We start from the raw sequence: 23,704 nt of genomic DNA, 5'->3' as shown, positions 1-23,704 counted from the left end.
TGGCCTGGATGAGGGGTGGGCTGGCCTGGCTTCAGTGGTTGCAGCTCCCATCACAGATTGATGAATTGATTGCAGCATTGCTGCCAGTGAGTCTGTGCCCTGGGCGAGGGCGCCCCGGTTACGGGAGGGAATTCCAGCTATGGCACCCGCCATGGTGCCGCTATTATCAACGGCCTGCAGGGGGCCATTGGGGCTAGCAACCCAGGGAGCAGCCCTGACCCACATACTGCTGTCACGCCCCTGGAGACACACACTGTGAGGGCAGGCGGGGAGGTGTGTGGGATTTGCCACAGAATAAGGGGGTGAGGTACTGGGCATCTTGCTAAACAAACAGACTTCCCTTCTTATTATTTCTAGGCTTTTTTGAGCCTAAGAGCCATAAGTGTTCACACAGAGCAGATGAAGCGCTTTCAATACGCTCTATGAAATTTCCACAACATCAAAACCAGACAGAGATAAGATTTATCACATTCTGTGGTGTCAGATAAAGTTATCAAAATGCAGAAACAAATTTTATAATTGTATACTAAACCACTGAATGGCTGTGTGTAAACTGAATTCTGGAAGAAAAAAAGATCCCAGAATGGAAGCAATTATGGTAGATTAACTTTGTCAGACATGTGGGTTCATTTTGGTTATAAATACTTTGAGTGTTGTATTATTTAATATGTTTTTCTTGCAGGCTATCATTTGTACACAAGCACCTGTCATATTAACACTTCTGACTTTGTTTAATTAAATGGGATCAGTGTTGTTATTGTTAAATAAAACTAAAAAAAAAAAAAGTTTAGATTCTAAAAAAGCAAAAACTAATACAAATGACAAAAGCACATTACAAAATTACTAAACTTAATCTAAAATTAAATTGAAAACTGAAATATGAAAATAAAACCTTTTTTTTATAAATACTATAATAGTATACAGACAATACTAAAATGATACTGAATGAAATTACTGGAATATGTTCACAAACTGAAGGAAATATTTGATTAAATATTTATCTAATATTGTTTAAAAAGTAATATATGTAGACGGATATCATCACTATCTATCTGATAGTGTTAAATAAACAAATATAATGTATATAAAGTGTGTGTGTATATACAATGTAAAGTAGTGAGTGTACAGCTTGTATAACAGTGTAAATTTGCTTTCCCCTCAAAATAACTCAACACACAGCCATTAATCTCTAAATCTCTGGCCACAAAAGTAAGTACGCCCCTAAGTGAAAATGTCCAAATTGGGCCCAATTAGCCATTTTCTCTCCCCGGTGTCATGTGACTCGTTAGTGTTACAAGGTCTCAGGTGTGAATGGGGAGCAGGTGTGTTAAATTTGGTGTTATCGCCTCCTTTTCATACTGGTCACTGGAAGTTCAACATGGCACCTCATGGCAAAGAACTCTCTGAGGGTCTGAAAAGAAGAATTGTTGCTCTACATAAAGATGGTGTAGGCTATAAGAACATTGCCAAGACCCTGAAACTGAGCTGCAGCACGGAGGCCAAGACCATACAGCGGTTTAACAGGACAGGTTCCACTCAGAGCAGGCCTTGCCATGGTTGACCAAAGAAGTTGAGTGCATGTGCTCAGCGTCATATCCAGAGGTTGTGTTTGGGAAATAGACGTATGAGTGCTGCCAGCGTTGTTGCAGAGGTTGAAGGGGTGGGGGGTCAGCCTGTCAGTGCTCAGACCATATGCCGCACACTGCATCAAACTGGTCTGCATGGCTGTCGTCCTAGAAGGAAGCCTCTTCTAAAGATGATGCACAATAAAGCCCGCAAACAGTTTGCTGAAGACAAGCAGACTAAGGACATGGATTACTGGAACCATGTCCTGTGGTCTGATGAGACCAAGATAAACTTATTTGGTTCAGATGGTGTCAAGCATGTGTGGCGGCAACCGGGTGAGGAGTACAAAGACAAGTGTGTCTTGCCTACAGTCAAGCATGGTGGTGGGAGTGTCATGGTCTGGGGCTGCATGAGTGCTGCCGGCACTGGGGAGCTACAGTTCATTGAGGGAACCATGAATGAGCAGAGCATGATCCCCTCCCTTCGGAGAATGGGCCGCAGGGCAGTATTCCAATATGATAACGACCCCAAACACACCTCCAAGACGTCCACTGCCTTGCTAAAGAAGCTGAGGGTAAAGGTGATGGACTGGCCAAGCATGTCTCCAGACCTAAACCCTATTGAGCATCTGTGAGGCATCCTCAAACAGAAGGTGGAGGAGTGCAAAGTCTCTAACATCCACCTGCTCCGTGATGTCGTCATGGAGGAGAGGAAGAGGACTCCAGTGGCAACCTGTGAAGCTCTGGTGAACTCCATCCCGAAGAGGGTTAAGGCAGTGCTGGAAAATAATGGTGGCCACACACTTTGTGCCCAATTTTGACATTTTCACTTAGGGGTGTACTAATTTTTGATATAATAAAATATTTTTTTTAAAAATGTGAGGGGTGAACTCACTTCTGTGAGATACTGTGTGTGTATATATATATTCCACCATATTTTAAAATGATTCATTTTGGAGTGTAATAACTGGAGAAAAAAAGTTGTCAAAAGTGTTATATGACATTGTTATGTTAGTACTTAAACTTATTTCAATTCATTGCCAAGATATTTCACTTTTTTCATTTATTATTTATATTTTATCTTATTTGAGCTTTATTGAAAATGAATGAAAATGATTTTTAAAGGTGCAATGTGTACATTTTGGACAGAAATGCAAAATAATATACATAACTATGTTTTCAGTGGTATATATAGACCTTACCTAATGAACCGTTATGTTTTTATTACCTAGAATAAGCCATTTATATCTCATACACCGCAGGTCCCCCCTCCATGTCAAGTCGTCATTTTGCGCCGACATGTTTCTACAGCAGCCCTAAACGGACAAACACTCTACAGAGCGCGTTTGATCACTATGTTGTTCTTCTTCTAAATCGTTCGTGTTTTTAGAGGCAGCTTGCATCGTCACTAAGTTGAATACGCACAAAGAAGTAGTAGTAGAACGAGTCGTCTGTCTCAGACGATGATACCTTTGACTTGTGTCGGCCAGACGGCCACCATAGCTTCTCTATAGTGCTTCAAAAGGGAGAGGTGAGCTGCCGTTGGTTGCAGTTCGCAATCCTCACCACTAGATGCTGCTAAACTTTACACACTGCACCTTTAATAGCAACACTGGTTGAGGAGCTAAAGAGATGCATATTTGGATAAATGCAAGTATGGATAACTAAAAAGGATTTTAATGCTTGCAGAATTAAGTTTTTTTCATAGTTTCTCAATGCAAGGAACAAAAAAAATTTATGGACACTGGACACATTTTACAATAATAGATATTCAAAATAAATCATATAAGTGCATACTTTATTAAGCGTGCAAAATATATAAACACACTTAGTCATTCATGAGCGTACACACAACCATATTTGAGTCTATTAGTACCCATGTCAACTGTAAAGTCACTTTGACACTCTTTTCAGCATTTGTTTGAACCAAATGCGTTTTAATCAGCTACACCAGTCACATGGCTATAGAGATCTACCCTTGTTCTTCTCCTCAGATCTGCCCATGCAAGACTAGCAAAAAGTCACTATAACATAAATGTAACACAAGTACTGACACATTCAATGAGCATGTCTATACATATACGGGACGACAAACAGCATGCAAGAGCAGCGGATATAGTCGGTGAAACAAATACTTTTAGCTACACAACAGAACAGAAAGAAACAACTACACAAAAGAAATAGTTCTTGTACACAAACACTGTGCTATTTAGTTGTTGCGAAGCACGCATGCCAAGACGAGATCCACAGTCGGCTCCTGTATCTATTTACAAACAGTACTAACCAAAGCTTGCTCAGCAACCTGTGCAGAGACACTGGTTATTGTGTGGATACATGCAATAAGAGCATCATCACCACTCTGTAACACTGACAGTCATGAAGTCTGGCTGATATGCTGATAATAAATCACAATGCATTTCTATTTCATTTTCAGTAGCAAAACAACACTATAGCAAAAACCACAACATGTTTCTCCATTATTTTCTGAATATTATTTCACTTGATTTTATTTAAATATTTCGGGAAACTGAATCAACAGGTTTCTCATCTATATCAGTGCAGTTAATATAGTTTAAATGACCTGCATTTAAGCGTTACCTCCATATTCCATAGTAGTAATATAAGTAAAAGGTTTTCATTCACTTCCTGTCTTTTATACATTTACAGTGTACAGACGCAAGAAACTGAGATGTTTGAATCACATAAGAACAGTAAAACATGTCTATCTTCACTAGTAAATATGAATACGAATCATGGGTGCTAGCGCTACCCCAATCATCTCATGGATCTGTTATGTGGGGCGTAGCGAGGGGTTACACTGTCTGAGATGACCCGACTCCCGTTGGTCTCAACTTGTAAACTGAATGAAAGAAACTTGGAAACCACTGGTGCTCCCTGACGAGCTGCCACTCAGGTGACTCCTCTCCCACCGGTTCCACTTGGATCCAGTCTGCCTCATTTCTTGTTCTTGAGCTGGTTGGCCAGCCAGTCCAGACCCTCATATAGGCCGTCTCCGCTGGTGGCACAAGTGGCCTGGATGTACCAGTTACGATGGCGCAGGGAGTGGAGACCCAGCTTATCTGTGATTTCTGCAGCATTCATTGCATTTGGCAGATCCTGTAGAGTGAGAAAGAAACATACACAACTACAAATCTTACTATGTATACAGCCTACATAGTTACAAAGACTTGGTTCAATCAAATTGTTAGCTTGGAGTCGAATGTCAGCTTGCAGTCGATTGTAAGAAAGGGGCGGGGTTTAAGCGGACTAAATAATTGGAGAAGTCCGGCGTATGTCACCAGAGGGAAGTCTGTCATTTTCACTGCTAGATCGAGTTATGGCATTTTGACTAAACATTACAAGAAAATGAAAAATCCAATAAATAATGTTTTTTAAAAAATGAAAATAAAAAATGAAAAATGAAATATAAATGGATGAATCGTATATAAATGGATGAATAGATAATTTTTAATTTTAATGCCGACTTAAAAATTCTATACTAGTTTGTCTAAAAAACTTACTCAGTTAATATTAAATATAAATTAAATTAATTATAAATCACAAAGGAACTAGGGATGCACTGCTATTAAAATTCTGGCCAACACAGCCAATAATTATTTTCATATTATGGTGGAAATTAATATTCTATACTATTTTGTCTAAATAAATTATACATTTTAAATATAAAATAAAAAAATTAAATTAAAACACTAAAAACACTAATTTCAGTTGTTTTAAATGCATTGATTTTAGGCATCACGACATTATAGTGTGCAGTATGAAAAATAGATATTAATTTTTTAGATTCGCTAAAGATTCCATTTAAAGGAATAGTTCACCCAAAAATGAAAATTATCCCGTAATTTACTCATCCTCAAGCCATCTAGGTGTATATGACTTTCTTCTTTCAGCTGAACAAATCAGAGTTATATTAAAAAAACATCCTGGCTCTTCCCAGCTTTGTAATGGGATTGAATGGCACCCGAGTTTTTGAAGTTCCAAAAAGTGCATCCATCCATCATTACCATAATCCATCAGACTCCAGAGGGTTAATAAATGCTGTCGGAAGTGAAGCGATGGGTTTTTGTAAGAAAAATATCCATATTTAAAACTTTATAAACTATAATCACTGGCTTCCAGGAATGTCCGTACACGAGTCAAGTTCGGGTGGAAGACTTCAGATTTTAGACTAGGATCCAAGGAATCTTTTAGGATTCGCAAAATTTGTCTGAGAAGTCCAAATCATGGCCAAAATCATACAGTGTGCACCCGGCTTGAGTTGTTAACCCCATTATATAAACCATTAAGGGCTGATACAGACAAGTATATAGGACAGCAGCTTTAAGTTCCTCAGCATCCATATCAAAGAGGATTTCCCATGGTTCCTCAGCTGATTTTCCTGGAGGTGTCTATAATTCCTGCACACACCGAAAAGTCTACATTTCTCTTGAGAACTTTTACAGATTCAATGTTGGGAGCATCATGGCCTACTGCATCACACTATGATACGGCAGCTGCACATCTTCAGATCAAAGAGACCTACAGCGGGTGGTCAAAACTGCTCAACACATCAGCGGCAGACCTCAACAACCACTGCCGGCAATGAGTTCTGCAAATCATCAGAGAGCTCATCCAGCCCAAAAATAGTCTGCTTTCACCTCTGCCATCTGGAAGATTGAGGCAAACACACAGAGGCACGCTGAGGAACCAGACCGAGGAACATTTTCTATCTTACAAACGTTGCCTTGCTGAACTCTGATCACTGCTCAGCATTATATGACATTTTCTACAATAATTCCTAACTACCAGTCCACTAATGAACTACCTACAGGGACATCACCAATAATTCAATATGTTTCCATCGTCAAAAAATCAACACATAGGTTACAGAAACTGATGCACATACTAGGGCTGCTTTGAAAGTTATATTGGTAGATGGATGGCAAATGCAATGCTAACGTCAATAAATTGTTTCTGATTTGAAGAACGCAGCAGAAGCATAAGGAAGCTCTTGCCTGCTTGTTGGCAAAGACGAGGAGTACAGCATCTCTCAGTTCATCCTCAGCCAGCATCCTCATCAGCTCTTCTCTGGCTTCATTCACTCGCTCACGGTCATTGCTGTCCACCACGAAGATCAGACCTTCAAAATACATGGGAAATTATGTAAAAATGTGGTTATGGAGAGGCAGTAATTATTAACGGGGGCATTAAAACTTGACAAGCATTGTTTCTTTCCTCTATTGATGTATGTACAACTTATACAAATCAAATTTAAACAAATTAATACTTTAAATCAGCTATGATGCATTAAATTGATCAAAAGTAACATTTATAATGTTACAAATTATTCCTATTTCACATAGATGCTGCTCTGTTGAAAGTTCTATTCATCATTTCAAGAATCTTGAAAAAATGCATCACAGTTCCCACAAAAATATTGAGCAGCACAACTGTTTTCAACATTGATAATGATAATAATAAATGTTACTTGAGCAGAAATTCAGCATAGAATGATTTCTGAAGGATAATTTTACTGTATTTTTGATCAAATAAATGCAGCATTGGTGAGTATTAGAAACTTGCTGTCTTACTGACCATAGACTTTTCAGGTTTTAGTTTAAAGGTGGCCTAGAATCAAAAATTGAATTTACCTTGGCATAGTTGAATAACAAGAGTTCAGTACATGGAAATGACATACAATGAGTCTCAAACTCCATTGCTTCCTCCTTCTTATGTAAATCTCATTTGTTTAAAAGACCTCAGAAAAACAGGCGAATCTCAACATAACACGACTGTTACGTAACAGTCGGGATCATTAATATGTACGCCCCCAATATTTGCATATGCCAGCCCATGTTCAAGGCATTAGACAAGGGCAGGCAGTATTAACGTCTGGATCTGTGCACAGCTGAATCATCAGACTAGGTAAGCAAGCAAGGACAATAGCGAAAAATGGCAGATGGAGCAATAATAACTGACATGATCCATGATTACATGATATTTTAAGTGATATTTGCGCGTGCGAGATTTAAAGGGGCCGCAGCCTGAATCGGTGCATAGTTAATGATGCCCCAAAATAGGCAGTTAAAAAATTTAATTTAAAAAAATCTATGCGGTATTTTGAGCTGAAACTTCACAGACACATTCAGGGGACACCTTAGACTTATATTACATCTTGTAAAAACTGGTTCTAGGGCACCTTTAAGTCACATCAATCATTCGGCTGTTTATTTAACACCCTATTTGTGTGTTTAGTGTGTGTGTGAGTATATATGTATAATGTATATGAGTCCTCTTCTCACCTTGTGTGTTCTGGAAGTAGTGACGCCACAGAGGTCGGATTTTGTCCTGGCCACCAACATCCCATACTGTAAAACTGATATTTTTGTACTCGACAGTCTCTACGTTAAAACCTAGTAACAAAACAGCACAAAGGGACACAAATTACACGCTGGCAAGACTGGTAAACATGACTTTATTCTTTACAAGTATAGTAGACTTAGTCTAGAACTTCACATAGACTTTGTCTCTATGTAAGAGGAAAATAATACAATAATAATAAAGCGATTAAACATTTTAAGTCTGAAAATGTGCTTCACCAATAGTAGGAATGGTAGTCACTATCTCTCCCAGCTTCAGTTTGTACAGGATTGTGGTTTTCCCAGCTGCATCCAGCCCGACCATCAAAATCCGCATCTCCTTTTTCCCAATGAGGCTCTTCAAAAGGTTGCCAAATATGTTCCCCATGGTAGCTGGTTAGCCTTTACCAATATAAAAAGATAAAATCTTGCGTCAGTTTTCTTAAATGACAACTGTCTTACCAGTTAAAGGCATTGACCCTTTCAAAAAGAGCACTTGCTACTACACTGTTTTCTCTTAACTTCATCTAATTTAAATACTAACATTAGTACACGTTCACCCTTACAAATATCACAATGTTCCTCTTATAGACTCTTCTAGAATCCCCTCAGCAATAATTACTACATCTATGATCTTTAACTATGGCTGGACAAATCATAAAATATCATATTTTTTTCACAGAGAGCACACACCAAATATTGACAATTTCCATGTTTGAGTGAATCCTTTAGCTTTGCAATACGTAAAATATGTACACTTTACTAAGTTTGCTTTGCATTTGGAAAAAAATAGCAGTTACTGGAGCCTGCAACAAAATGTAATCCTTAAAAACAGATTCAGAGCACATGAACATATTATTGATGTCATGTTAGTGTAAGGTCATCTTGAACTAGCCTTACAGTGAGAGCGCTAATCTGCAAATTCATCTCAGATGACTCATAACTGTCATCATGCACTGATTAAATAAATGTGTACTGAACACTAAGTCAAGGACAATACATAGGCTATACATAAAAATCTGTAAAAATTACAAGACTATGTCCCTAGTCCAGTCTGATGTGTCACTGCTTTTTAAAATATGCAATTCAAAACACCTATATTAGAATAACTAATATAGTACTGCTTTATTTTGACAGATTGAGATGCACCATGGACCGAGTTATGAGATGTGACTCTTTTAAAGTGTTTGTAAGGAAGAGAGGTTTCTCACCCTCCATAAAATGGTGATGACATCAACATCATGAGTGGATCATTTAAATGCCAGAAAATCTGAAACAGTTGATTTGTATCACAATTTAATTCCAAAAGACCTACGGAAGCCCAGATCTGATCACATTCAGGTTTCAGAATCAGATGGTTTTAACACAATGGCAAATGGAAACAGTCGTTTAAAATCTGAAAAACCTTGATATGAGAATTGATTTCTGATGTCAGCCTACACATATGTGGGCTGCTAATGAATACACAAGAGATGTTCACATTAGGTTGTATCATTTTTAAAACAGAATTGCCTTCTTATGGTAAACCGGTCGCATCAGGTTTAAACGTCTAACACCTTTTATTTTTGTCACGACGTAGAAATACTATAGCAGCAAGCGCCGGCCTGAGTATTGATAAATCATGAATTACTCAGATATTCCGTGTAAACAAAATCTAACATATAGCCTACCATTTCGCCAGCAACGTCTAATCTATTTTAGAAGAAATTATAGCCTATTTTATTTTCACGTTTTGCAGCATCCCTACTCACCTCGGAGACCGACACCGGATAATTTCACGCAAGTCACTCCAGTCTCGCGATATCAGCGGAATGAGCAAGAGTGTGTTAAAGATCTCGCGATAACATCGAAGCGCATCCTGTGTATGTGCATTCAAAATGTCAATGAATGAAGCTCATGCAAGCGGTGGTCTATATGAACGAGATCTTTATAAATGAACAGAGGGAAATTTTTACCTAGGCTATACGCATTGCTACTTCAAATTACCTAAAAATTTCAAACTATGTCTTTACAATTTGTTGATATGGCATATAATGTTTATGACAAAATATAAGCACTAAAATGTGATTTAAAAAGCAAACAAAAAACTTACTCATTCTTTTTTGACTTTTTTAAACTCAATGCGACGTTGCAAGATGAAAGCAGATTTTAATGTTATGATTTTTATAAATGTTTCATAAACATAGAGGACACAGTTGTGAAACTTTATGAATAAAAATAGAGGTATATTTAAGAGTGATTTTTGTTAAATCAGGAAATAAAACTATGGAAGATTCAAATTTTTATATTTTAATTTTGCTTAAGTTTAATAGGCTACATATTTTAATCTAAAGCTTTGAGTTATGGGGACAGGTGCTTTTAATAGATAGAAATATAATGTAATGTTATAAGTTTGATTAAAAAACTAGAATAAATCAAATCAAATTGTGCATTTGAGTAGCTAAAGAACCTTCTGATGATCTCTAAATCATTTCAGAGTGTTTATCTGGTTAAGTTGGCAGGTAAAGTTGTTTTGTCTCATGTCTCCATAATCAGCAAACTAGTACATTTTGAAATGTGTATTATGTGATAATTTACAACTGAAGGATCTGTTGCTGCAAATGTTTGGAAGCACATTTCCATATTGTGATTAATTATTCAGCTATGACTGAACCTAATGAATAAGTAACCTTCTAGATGCTGCCAAATTACAGAACTTGGCAGCAACTATCTGATTTCCTCAGGCTGCCAACTCAGTAGTTACTTACTTAGTAGTTGCGTGCCAGATTATCAGTAGTGAAGCCAAAGATCATAGAGTAAAATCATATGGTTAAACAGAAATACACGCAGCTTCATGACATGCAAAAATCTTAATGGGTCTAATAATTACAGGACTTGTCCACTGCATTGTGCTTCTCGTGCATCAATACATTTATTAAAAATGTCTGCTAAAATGTTATTTTAAACGGTTATTGTGCACACAGTCTTAGTCCAGATGAAAAGGAAACTTGGTCCCCGTGTCGCTTCACACGGTCGACCGTGTGTCAGTGGGTTTATGATCGATGTGTTTATCAATTCAGTGGTTAGGAAAAGAGAGAGGGAGTGGAGCAGATGCTTGCAGCTGCACACCAGATTATAGGGTGGAGTGCTGTATGGGGGGGGAGTGCTGTGTTTGTGTGCACTGGGAGTTTTGGGGGTTATGGGGTGGGCAGAAGAGGCTACAGTGGGTAGGGGTGGGAGCAGGAGAGCTGGGATGGGGGGGTGGGAGTTATAATTTAAAGGAGCCTCTCCTCTGAAGTGTTTGCCAAAGTGCACCCCAGCAAACACAATCATAAGTCGGGTTGGTTAGGCTTGCAGAACTAATGAGGGCTTGCACATTTAGGCAACGGCTTTGAAGTTCTGGGTAACTGGCTCCTTGTTTTTTCTTTCCCTTTCTCTTTTTCTCTCTATCCCACATCAAAAATGGAAGGGGTAGCTGGACAAGGAGCCCAGAAGCAGATGTTTCCAGCTGTTTTTTCCCTTTTCCTTCTCTTTTGATGTACATAAGTATGTGCATTATATATTCACATATTTCCATTTCCGCTTACATCAGTCTCATGTTGTTTATCTGTTTATCTATCTACACTCAAAAAAATGAACTTTCACTGTTGTTAGTTTCACTCAAACCATCCTTGTTCACATTACTTAAAAAACTCATGTAACTACATGAACTTAATTCAACTGAGTTGTTTCTACTAAATATTAGTATTGTCAGCTTTACTTAATAAGTGTTTGTTCAGTCAACTTAACATTGAGTTAAACACACAAATTAAAGGGGTAGTTCACCCAAAAATTTAAATTCTCATTAGGTACCAACCTCATGTCGTTCCACACCTGTAAGACCTTCGTTCATCTTTGGAACACATATTAAGATATTTTTTCATGAAATCTGATGGCTCAGTGAGGCCTGCATTGCCAGCAAGACAATTAACACTTTCAATGCCCAGAAAGCTTCTAAAGACATATTTAAAACAGTTCATGTGATTACAGTGGTTCAACCTTAATATATATATATATTTTGGCGCACAAAAAGTAACAACTTTATTCTACAATATCTAGAGATAGGCGATTTCAAAACACTGCTTCATGAAGCTTTACAAATCTTTTGTTTCAAATCAGTTTTTCGGAGCGTGTATCAAACTGCCAAAGTCACGCCCCCTAGTGGTGAACCATTAAAATTTCGAAACACATGACGTAACAAAGCCACGTTTTCTGAAATCACGTGATTTTGGAAGTTTAATACGCACTCCGAAACACTGATTCGAAACAAAAGATTCGAAAAGCTTCAAAGCTATAGCATTGTTTTGAAATCGCCCATCACTAGATATTGTTGAATAAAGTCGTTATTTTGTTTTGTTTTTTGGCGCACAAAAAGTATTCTCGTCGCTTCATAACATTAAGGTTGAACCACTGTAGTCACATGAACTGTTTTAAATATGTCTTTAATAGCTTTCTGGGCATTGAAAGTGTTAATTGTCTTGCTGGCAATGCAGGCCTAACAGATTTTATGAAAAATATCTTGTGTCCTGAAGATGAACAAAGGTCTTATGGGTGTGGAACAACACGAGGGTGAATAATTAATGACAGAATTTTCATTTTTGGGTGAACTAACCCTTTAATGTTGACATAACTGAGCAGTCTGTCTGTCTGTATGTATGGTAACTAACTGAAATATTTCATGACCCAGCATTAGTTCTATGCCCTTCTGTCTTAACTGTAGCAGAGTCTGGTTGTCATTATTCTTGATGTTGTCAGTATGTTGCTTTGTATGTGTGATTGGCTGCACTGCATTTTGTAGGGGGAGGTGTTGGGGGGGGGGTCGTCTATGGCCGTCCAATTTTTCTGTCTCACACATGGAAGAAACAGCGACAGGAAATTCCCTCTTGCAGCAGCTCCAGGGTGAAATGATAAAGGAATAAAGAAATGCAAACCAGATATCTAGCATTTTATCATTCCACACCACTCTTTCTTTAGTTTTCTTTTACTCCCATCTTTATTGCCAGAGGAAATACCACAAGAAGTGAGTTCGATAAAGCCAGCAGACCATGGGTGGTCACTTCACTCAATCGACAGCCGCCACAGCGCATCCTCATTAGAGTCTCATGAAATCATACAGAAAAACTCATTTATTCCTAAGATGTTTGTGATTGTTGTGCACTCAAAGAACTCAGACAGAGCGTAGACATCAGAAGTGTGCCTGTGTTTAGTTAGGAAATCACACAGTGGTCCAGTCTCTGACAGCTGCAGATGCAGATTCACAGACAAGGACAAACAGTACTCAGCAGCACATGGCACAACTTTGGACAGCTGATCCCTATAAGACAGGTTCATGCCTTAATCTGCTTATAGAACTCTTATGAAAGCCTATCCCTGTTGCCCATTATGAGAGGTCAGATTCGGTCAAAAAATATCCAGAAAAGAAGAATTATATCTAATACGCCAATCTATGACCTCTCCTCTGTTCGAGAGGGTCTTTCCTGGTTCTAAAACCAGTGTGATTAAATGATAACAGAATTTGCATTTTTGGGCGAACTAACCCTTTAACAAAAAAACTGAAGCTTTTTTTTTAAACATTGTACAACATATTACGACAATAAATTCTCTAGACTCTCTTTAAAAATGCAAAAGGCGGCAATATATGAAAGTTAATTTATCCATATAATTAATTTGATTTCCTAAGCATCGAAAATGAAAAGTTTAAAAATCGTATACATTAATTTCACTGCAATAAGATTGTAATGGCAACTGTTTAAATACAGTTTAACACAGGACTTTAGAGTCTGAATGTCTTCCATTCATGCATCAAAGGCATCTGGCATCCAATATTGTTCAGCAGTATGAGATGAGATGTGACTGTTTTTAATCAGCTGCAAAAAATCCACGGGAGGCACAAGTGTTCTCCAGTCGTTCCTTCACTCTATCCATCTCCATTCTCTGATTTGTCTGTCTCTATAAAGGTTAGGATGAGGTTACACAGCATATCAACTTCACAATTGTCCTGGTTTTCATAAAAACCAACCAAACTCAGAACCCTAAGCAAGGCACATTCTCTGTCGATGGCCAAGATTTGCTCCAGCGAAAGTTTCTCTATAACATCTTATGAAATGGCAGTGAAATGTTCCCTTCAATTATCACAGCCATTGATTCCTCATGATCAATGTGGGCAAAGATCATAATGCTGCAAGATACAGTGTTTTGAAACCTCAACCCAACTTGGATGGTATTTCACCATCATAAAAGATTACAACATAAACGTTTTGCCAAAGTAAGGAATGTACATTAAGTGCACTTTTGAAAAAAGGTAGACCGTAGCAGTGCCTATATTTTGCAGGAATAATTTGTTCCTGCTGTTGTGCCTTGTTATTTGGAGGAGTGCAGATGGCGTTTGGGCCATTTGCTTGGTTCTGGAGGCTGAAGATTCCAAGTGAGGAAAAAAAGACAAATGACATGAGTCACCTCCTCCTCAATCTCTGACTTGGCATTTTGGGAATAACAACAGCAACACAACGCAAATGGATCCCAGATGACGGAGGTTAAAAGAAGGAGAGAAATGGATAAACAGACACACCGTGGGAGAGCAAAACACACAGGCAGTCACATTCGGTATGGCAGGGTACAGGTTGTTGTCTCCCGGTCCAAAAACAAGGAAATTGGGATTTGGACCAAGTCGGGTCGTTCACTTGCATACATTAACCCACTCCGAAACCCTGCACTCCTCACAGAGCACGTAGCAGCACCAGTGGAAGCGGCAGTTACACCGTTCGCTGCGTGCCTGTTTGAGGATGTTGTGTCCGCGGCCGCAGCACAGCGACCCGCAGCCGTCCATGTTGGAGCTGCTCTTGTTGCAGATGCGACCCTGAGTGCCTAGCGAATCCACCGCGGGCTCGCGGTCACAGAAGTCGGGGGACTTCTCGAAGTACACTAACTCACGCGAGATGCTGCGTCGCCGGCCTCTGAGCTGATCTGAGCCGGTGCTCCCACCAATTCGAGAGTTGAACACTCCGCTGTTCTTGTTCTGAGAGTTTATGAAGATTGCAGTCAGGAATTTCTCCCGTAGCAGAGATCCCACCAGCCGGAATTCAGGAGAAACATACCAGCAGGTCTTGAACTGGCAGCTGCCTGATGTGCCATGGCACTTGCACTTTCTTCTCATGTTGTCAGTGACTACCTGTTAAGGTCAAAGACATAATGAAAAGAATATAGTATACGTGTGTTTTTAGGTTAGTAATCAAATGCTTAACACTGTGTCCTAACCAGGAGTGAGTGATCCAACAAGTTCAATCAATCGATCGATCAATTGATCGATCGATCAATCGATCAATCAATCAATCAGGGGTGTAACGGTACATGTATTCGTCCCGAACTGTACGGATGTCATGGTAACGGTGCATGTAGTTGCCTGACGAATACAGTTAGTCATAGGCGATCCAATCCAGAAGGGGGCGTATGCGGTAATGCAACACTGTTTGCTACCAGTAAAAAGCAGAGAAGAAGAGGAGACGCTCGCTCTGTATGTTTACATCTCTCAACCAATGTTTCAACTGCGGAAAGAAATCAATAAAACAGCTTGAGAATAAAATCTCAAGTAGCATTACATTTATTACATTACATCTATAGGATCTATCATCTGTATGGTAGCTAACAGAAATATGGGTCCAAAACAATGTCCAAAATAAAGAAAAGACCTTAGTTTAAAAAAAAAATGCACCAAGTTCTTAATGTACCCCTGTTGGTTTCATATTGTTATTGAAAAATGTAATGCTCTAAATGTCTAGTGTAACCGCAAAAATCTTGAATATGTGTGTACAGAGTTTAATCATTATTTTCAAAAAAATTTGAAATATATATTTTTTTGAATGTAAAAAGGATTTTTTTACAAATATTATGAGTTATGAATTTATAAATATAATTATGTTTTTGGGGAACATTTTTGACTTCATGTCCCTCCAAAACAGAAATTATGAAATAATAATTTTAACATGAAATTAAAAATTCAATTAAAAAACATGCATGTATTAGGTCTATTCAATTCACTGGATGTATAAATTGCATTTGCATGTGTTTAGGGATAAATTAATAGATCAAAAAACAGTGTAATTGACCCACAATCCCAACCCAAAACATTTACATGGAAGAAAAGCGATTTATCATGTCACGCCTGTTTAGGACACGGTTGTCATTGTTTGAAAGACCATATAATGCAATACAAATGATTAGATTTGAACATATAAAACCACACCTGTCTGCCAACTCTATTATTATGAATCCGCATACGAGCGTGTATATCGCGAGGAGATCCTCTGGAATCCAACCAATCCCTAGAGAACCGTACACCAAAACGAACATCGTGACTACAGCCTCCCCACTCCCAGGTGTCCTGTAACGTCGTGACCTCATCCGGTAAGGGTTTGAGGAGACTGACGGGGTGGGATGAGCGCAGATTGGCCGGTAGGCCGCCGTTGAGTGAACCGAACTCAGGTGTGTTCTCTCCTGCACCTGCTATGGACACTCCACTCCTCTGAAAAGTCTGAAGCTGGAGCTGGGTTAACTTGAGACGGATTTTGTCATCATCCAGGTGACGTTTAGCCTCGCAGCCACACCCGCGCAACTTACCGAGGCTGCAGGCCGAAGCCACTGAGTGCACGACACCTGCAGCCAGCAGCGACAGCGAGAAGGCACTCTCTCGGAAACCTGGGATGAAAGAGAGCACTTTTAAGGATGATAACTGTAACCATAAGACAGCTATTTTAGGACGATAACATTCTGTTTATAGACTTAGTCTGTCATTTTTGACAGGAAATAAAATGAGGCTATGAGGGATAGAATTCCAGTGAGTTCAATGAATTGTACTGTTGTTTAAAGTTTTTAATGTTGTTTATATGTCTATGTGGTATTTTTTGCTTTAAGACAAACCTTTTCTCCTTAAAACTGGAGTTTACCAAAAACATGGTTTGAAATCTCCCCTGTTCTTTACATCACAAACATGTTGTAACCAATGCCATCAACGTAACTACTCTGTGAAGCAAGAGAATCCAGGTTATCCCGGTATATTTTTCTGTTGATATGAAAAATCGGGTACATTTAGCAATATAGCGGGTGAATATGTATATTACGATGTTATAATGAACTATAGGCCTTTCTCCGTTCTAAGTAGTTCAAAGCGTTTCTAATGATGTTGATTTTCAGAAGGCAGCTGTCTGACTCTGAGATGGTGAATGAGAATATGGTTTATGTAACATTAGCAACACATTATTAGCTGTAGAGAGCAATACATAAAACGCATTACCATTCTGATACATCGACTTGTAGATGAGCCTGTATAATTCACTCTTCCACTTCTTCTGAATCAGTTTCTGGTTCAAACATATATAGCTGAATTAAACCAGCATTCCCACTTGCCATCATGTAGCGTTTACTACAGTAATGTTGACCGAGTGGACCAGGAAATCCGAGCTGGTGTGATTGAGTGGAGGCATATTCATGAATCCACGTATACGAAAATGTATATTCAAGCTATTTTTAAGGCATGAATTATTATTTCTCAGGAAAAAAAAACATTTAAATATGTCATTTTGGAGATCAAAGATGAGTTTTAAGGGATAAAATTAACTACAGGGGGACTTTAACAGCTGATGACCAAAAAAACTTTCAGTAGACAAAAACTCCATAAAAGACTTTAAAGGGTTAGTTCACCCAAAAATGAAAATTCTGTCATTTATTACTCACCCTCATGCCGTTCCACACCTGTAAAACCTTCATTAATCTTCGGAACACAAATGAAGATATTTTTGTTGAAATTCGATGGCTCAGTGAGGCCTGCATAGGGAGCAATGACACTTCCTCTGTCAAGATCCATAAAGGTACTAAAAACGTATTTAAATCAGTTCATGTGAGTACAGTGGTTCAATATTAATATTATAAAGCGACGAGAATATTTTTGGTGCATCAAAAAAACAAAATAACGACTTATTTAGTGATGGCCGACTTCAAAACACTGCTTCAGGAAGCTTCGGAGCATAATGTATCAGCTATAAATAGTTTTTTTATGGCGCACCAAAAATATTCTCGTCGCTTTATAATATTAATATTGAACCACTGTACTCACATGAAACAATTTAAATATGTTTTTAGTACATTAATGGATCTTGAGAGAGGAAGTGACATTGCTCCCTATGCAGGCCTCACGGAGCCATCGGATTTCAACAAAAATTTCTTAATTTGTGTTCCGAAGATTAACGAAGTTCTTACGGGTGTGGAACGGCATGAGGGTAAGTAATAAATCACAGAATTTTCATTTTTGGTTTAACTAACCCTTTAAGTAGACAAAAACTCCATAAAAGCGTTTTAAAAGTTGTGAATTGAGAAAATTACGTGATCTAGGACCGCTGAAAAGACTGTCGGTCTATCCCTCGCTAAATTCAATATGGCGTCTAATCTGACTAAGGCCTATTATAAGCGTGTGCTGCAGTTTTGTCGTCTTAAATGTTTAATACTTTTAAAGTTGGATGGATTCTGATTGGCAGTTTTTTTCATCATTCTGAAAGTGGTTCCAATTATATCGTTCCTCCTACCATGTTCTCACTATTCTTTTAAATTTAAAACGATTTTTAAAACTTTATCTTTATAGTTATCGTCCTTAGCGTGAATGGGCCTTTTACATAGCAAATAAAGCTGCCAAGAGAGTCAACAGAGCCCTCAGAAAGTGAAGTGCGCACGAGCCAACTGGTGATATAATTATCTGTAACGATCTTTATCTAAAATCTCATAAAAGATGTTTTCCATGGCGCAAATGCGTTAAACAATGACTCAACGCTGATATTTCCCTCTTTGGCATTTGTAGCATTTCAGTGCCCGGATTATGACTGTATTGGCTCTCTACGACTTCAGCTTCAGCACTTCCCATGCCCCTTTTGCCATCCACTCACCCCTGTTGAGAATGGCACTCTGATGGGGCAACTTGCCATGGTTCTCCAAGGAGGAGCAGTTCCAGCGCTGGTCTCTGAGCTGGTGTTGGCATTCGTGAATAGCAACCTGAATGCCCTGCAGAGCAGAGGCTGTGACATCAGGGCTGCGCACACACAGACGCATCTGTTTTTTGGTCAGGCCTGCCAGTCGTAAACACACTGCGTTGGGGGTAAGCACTGGCTCTCCTGCCACCTTCAGGCCAAGGATGTCATTGCCCAGTACCCTGAGAAAGGAGAAAATTAATTTTATAGCAGTGATATCATTATGAAGTAACACCGCATGCAGTAAATATCGCAGAAGGCTGGTGTTACTTAGCATCACATGTGGTCTTTTTTAAATGACTCACATATGTGAAGAAATTATGACAATGAATTCAGTCATTAACGAGACGCAGGAAAATATTGTAAAAGGAATGGATGTTTTTTATGGTGCCATATTCATTTCAAATAATATGATCAATACATGCTTACTGGAACATTTTAAATATGGCAAAGAAAAAAAGTGACAAATTCTAGTGTTTCAGCAGTTGGAAACACTTGTGTGATTAAGTGCCCTGACACTCAAACAAGGCTGTGACCTTGCAAGAGGCATACATAAAACATCTATGAATATTCAAACGCCCTGGTTTCTATCAGTGTCTTGGCATGCCCGAGGATAATCTGATGAGAAAATGACTATATGGAAAAGATTTGTGGGAAGTATTATATCCAAATCATAACACACTGATGTTAATAAATACATTATGCCCACTGACAGTTTTGAGAAAAGTGAGAGAACATCCATAACCACACAGTTTCATAAATACAGTAAGATTAAAACTCTTTCAGGCAGCTATTACCAAAATAGTTAGTGGATATGTAATTAGTAGGAATTGTTACTAATAAAACTAGTGACACAGGTACTAGCAACAGTTGGAATACATGCTAGTTAGTAGCCTATCTCAGCAGATTCCCATATATTCAATGCCAAACATGTGCAATTTGTTACCAGTAACAATGGAGGAGTCACTTGTCTAGTAGCAAAGGAGTAAGGACTAGTATATAATGAATAAGTAGCTTGAATATTGAAGTATGCCTATTAAAATCAAATACTAGTTACATTAAAATAGATACTAGTTCGTTTTAAATACAAGTAGTTTACTAAGGGTTACTAGCCTACTAGCAGCTGTGGCACGTGACCTGAATTTCTTTTTAAATTAAAAGTTTTTTTAAATAATAGGCTTAGCTGATAATCATACAAATGACAATTTAAGGCTATTGTATCATGCAATTGAATCCCAGGCTTTCCAAAACAAACAGTTGATGTACTCCAGCAGGTCCCCGTGAACGCGCTTCTACCTTTCTACTTACGTGAACGCAGGTGACAGGAGCGCAGCAGTCACGATCAGGACTCTTCCCAAACACTGTCTGTCGGGTAACTCCATAGCGCTGAAAGCTTTTCTCGACGGGACATTAAAACACCTGTGGGATCGTTTTAAAGACGAACTGGAAATGACTTCAATTGTTTGTGTGAGGAGCGGGGAGTTGAGCAAGCAGCATTTGATGAGGCTTGGGACTGGAGCGTGTATGTCACTGAGGAGGAGGGGGCGCCGTCAGGGTGGGCAAACACCGCCTGAGGCGCTTGTGTTTAAACACGATGAAAAAGTAGCAAGGCCTGTCAAACTTTACATATTTCTGAAACTGTATGTGATAGTTGTGACATCTAATAATATTATTCATGCGGAATGAGCATATGAATAAATCAATTATTGGTTATTTTCAGTAGGGCTAGTAAACCAACACTGGCTCAATAAGGGAAGCAATATTGATGACATTGACTATATTTAAATCTATTTGACACGTGACTAACAATTTACATCAGTTCTCAGGTTTTTATTGTCTTTTTTTTTTACAACCCATACCACTACATTGCATTACCATACATTAATTTTTGTAAGTGATTGTATTAATTTTTACACAACAAAAACAAATGTATTTTACATTTGTATTTATTTATGATTACTAGCATACTAGTGCCATTACATTTATGCAAAATTGTTTTACGATGTAAACTGCGAATTCATATTTTTTTTATCTTTGTTTTGGGCAGTAAGCTTAACATGTTCCTTGTTGATCACTTGAAAAGGCTGCTACACTGTAAAAAAAATAATTTTCATGATTTGTTATGACAACATTTTTTCTTGTGTCAAAGCAACTTAATGTGGTTCAGATAACATAATATTTTGAGTTTCTGTTGATTAAACCAATCGCCTTCATTGTATTAACTCAAATTTTTAATTTCAATGAACTCAACATTTTAAGGCAACCAGGTAACTTACCTTTTTAAGTTAAACTTACAATTCCTTTTTACAGTGTATGTAAGTAATTTAAGCCAACGACATATATAATATGCAGTTTGCTGTGTCAAAGTGTAATGACATTCTGGGGTGCCGTTTTGAAGAACCCCCAAATGATGACATTTATCGATATAACTGATTAAATAGAAAAGTATAAGTTATGGCAAATATAACTTAGAAATTAAAATACAATTTTAACTGGTTTAAATTTGAAGTAACATTAAACTGGTGCCAAAAGACATTCTGCAATGATGAATTCAGACTATGCAGACTCATAAAATTACATAAATTGATGGAATGAAAACAAGCTATTGTAAGTGCACCGTATCTATTGATGTATAATCGCTGTTACACTGTAGAACTTGTCATTTGTTAAGTGTTAGGGCTGTTAATTTTTTATCCGCTGTATTGTCTGCTGTGTTTGTTTACAGTGTATTGATCTGCATTACTGCAGAACTTGTGAAAAGACATTTTTCTCCCCCGTAAACATGTATGTCAACTATAAGCTCAACTAAACTAAAAGTCATTCATACAGGCTACAATAAGCAGGGCAGCAGCAGGCAGGCGTGCGGCTCTTCTTGAACAATGCGAGGTGCGTGCGCGCGTTCATGTGTCCGCCCATCCTCCCACTCCGAATCAGTTCAACAGTTCACCGTGCAGCCCTAGTGACGTTTCACTTTAATTAGGCCCACATTCATCATTTTCCCCGACACTCTTAATGAGAAGGCTTTGCTGACTGTTGCTGGAGATAGCCTAGAGCACTACTGGAAAATAGACTTATTTCGTTTGTTTGTCTACACGTCTGAGTTTGTGCGTATAATTAGTCCCATAACTGACCATGATGGAGAGGTTTTTGTCAAGGCTTATTGAAAGTGATACACAATTACATAGTGGGCCAACAAATTATGCATAATGCACATAATAAGTTTGTTCAATAGACAAGCTGTCAGTGTTTTTATTTTTTATTTTCTAGGCTAGTTGATGACATGATACGACTTGAACCTATACTGATGAATGTATGAATAAAGCAGAATTTTTGAGGCATTAGCAGTTTACAAGATTAAGGGATTATCGTGTTGGTGGTCAGCTATGCACTATGCGCAGCAGGTGAAAAAACTCTTTAACTGACCCTAGAAGGAGCATCTTGCGTCTTATCTTTATTAATATTACTATTAACAGTAGTAGAACTAGGATTAATGTCATGAAATTGAGTTAAATCCAGCCTTAACCATTCTTAACACAGAATCCTGACAACAGTTCTTGGTTTTGGGCTAATCACCTCCTATTCTGGAAGATCAATTCTTGTATTGGAGCTAATCACCTCTATTCCTCTTCTTAAGCTCTGGCAATGAAAAGTGCATTAGCATTTTGCCATGGCGTGTATATCTAAGTGGCTTAAAAAGTGATTTGAAGTTGATTTGTATATAAAAGGCGTCCCTTTAACCGGATTGCCGCTAATCTGCGCCGCATCGCATGAGTGTTTCAGGAAAACCTGTTTAAGATCCTTCAAGAGTATAAGAGCAGGCTAAGCCCAGAAAAGCAGCCCTCATTAAATACCACTAACAAAAGCGCACTTCCTTCAGTTAGCCATTTACTTCAATCCCTCAGAGAAAAAAGTGCTCTCTCTTTCTCTCAGATTCTTTCATGGCGACATCAAACACATATATGTGCTTAAAACACGACACGTTGATTTAATATTTGCCAATTGATCATAATTCTTTGTGCAGACGATACCATAAATGTATGGAGTCAAAAAAACTGACAGCAAAATACTATTTGATTCGTGCCTTTAGTGACCATATGCGATCAAGGGAGGTCTGCGGTCCAGATGGTGAACAGTTTTATCTCGACTTTTCTTTTCTACTGTGGTGTCACACTAGTTATTTATCTGTAACAATTTCTTATTTTATTCGTTGGCGCAAATGACGAAGAATAGCCTATTAGAGATAACCGGAAGTGTTGTAACACGGGACGAGTGGTAACATCATCAAGTGTAACTAATTAGAAATGAGCTACAATGGTCAAATTACTATTAGAAGTTGTAAAACTGTAATATATATATATATATATATATATATATATATATATATATATATATATATATATATATATATATATATATATATATAAAGATTTATAAAAGTAATTTTGAGGTTAAAACGTAGATGTAACACCGTCTGTAGTTGTTACCATAAGTTTTATAGCCTATTTTATCAAATATTTGCCATTTATTTACCTTTGAATCAAATGTTTAAAATTAAATGACGATGGGGTGGTGATGAAATAATTATTTTAAACAAATACATTTGATTTCCATAATAAATCATTGTGCACAATTTAAAATGACCAAGTTTTCTATCAATGTTACATCCCATTCAACGTGTCGTTACAACCCATCCCTAACTGAAGTTGACATAAATTGTAGACATCTAACCAATCTGTAGCAGACATACATATATATA

The 23,704-nt window shown here is 38.0% G+C and overlaps 2 protein-coding genes across 3 annotated transcripts; both read right to left on the bottom strand.

The window, feature by feature from the left end:
• Positions 1 to 3,342: 3,342 nt before the first annotated feature.
• arf3a (ADP-ribosylation factor 3a) lies at positions 3,343 to 9,780 on the bottom strand. 2 transcript variants are annotated; one of them, XM_048179385.1, is made up of 6 exons: positions 9,676 to 9,747; positions 9,136 to 9,194; positions 8,165 to 8,326; positions 7,868 to 7,978; positions 6,581 to 6,705; positions 3,343 to 4,682 (listed from the first exon to the last, which is right to left on the bottom strand). In XM_048179385.1, the coding sequence occupies exons 3-6, from the start codon at positions 8,310 to 8,312 to the stop codon at positions 4,521 to 4,523; spliced, it is 546 nt and encodes a 181-aa protein (XP_048035342.1). In that variant the 5' UTR covers positions 8,313 to 8,326; positions 9,136 to 9,194; positions 9,676 to 9,747; the 3' UTR covers positions 3,343 to 4,520. The 2 variants fall into 2 exon arrangements, with proteins under 2 accessions (XP_048035342.1, XP_048035343.1); XM_048179386.1 differs by lacking the exon at positions 9,136 to 9,194 and having other exon boundaries at positions 9,676 to 9,780.
• A 3,136-nt stretch (positions 9,781 to 12,916) lies between these two features.
• On the bottom strand, positions 12,917 to 23,235 carry wnt10b (wingless-type MMTV integration site family, member 10b). The gene is made up of 4 exons (XM_048179383.1): positions 20,257 to 23,235; positions 18,868 to 19,130; positions 16,182 to 16,633; positions 12,917 to 15,110 (listed from the first exon to the last, which is right to left on the bottom strand). Exons 1-4 carry the CDS (start codon positions 20,328 to 20,330, stop codon positions 14,619 to 14,621), a joined length of 1,281 nt encoding a protein of 426 aa, XP_048035340.1. The 5' UTR covers positions 20,331 to 23,235; the 3' UTR covers positions 12,917 to 14,618.
• Positions 23,236 to 23,704: the final 469 nt, after the last annotated feature.

This window comes from Megalobrama amblycephala, linkage group LG24 (assembly GCF_018812025.1).
Source record: "Megalobrama amblycephala isolate DHTTF-2021 linkage group LG24, ASM1881202v1, whole genome shotgun sequence".
NCBI classification, from domain to species: Eukaryota; Metazoa; Chordata; class Actinopteri; order Cypriniformes; family Xenocyprididae; genus Megalobrama; species Megalobrama amblycephala.
This window is presented reverse-complemented; position numbering and strand designations above follow the sequence as displayed.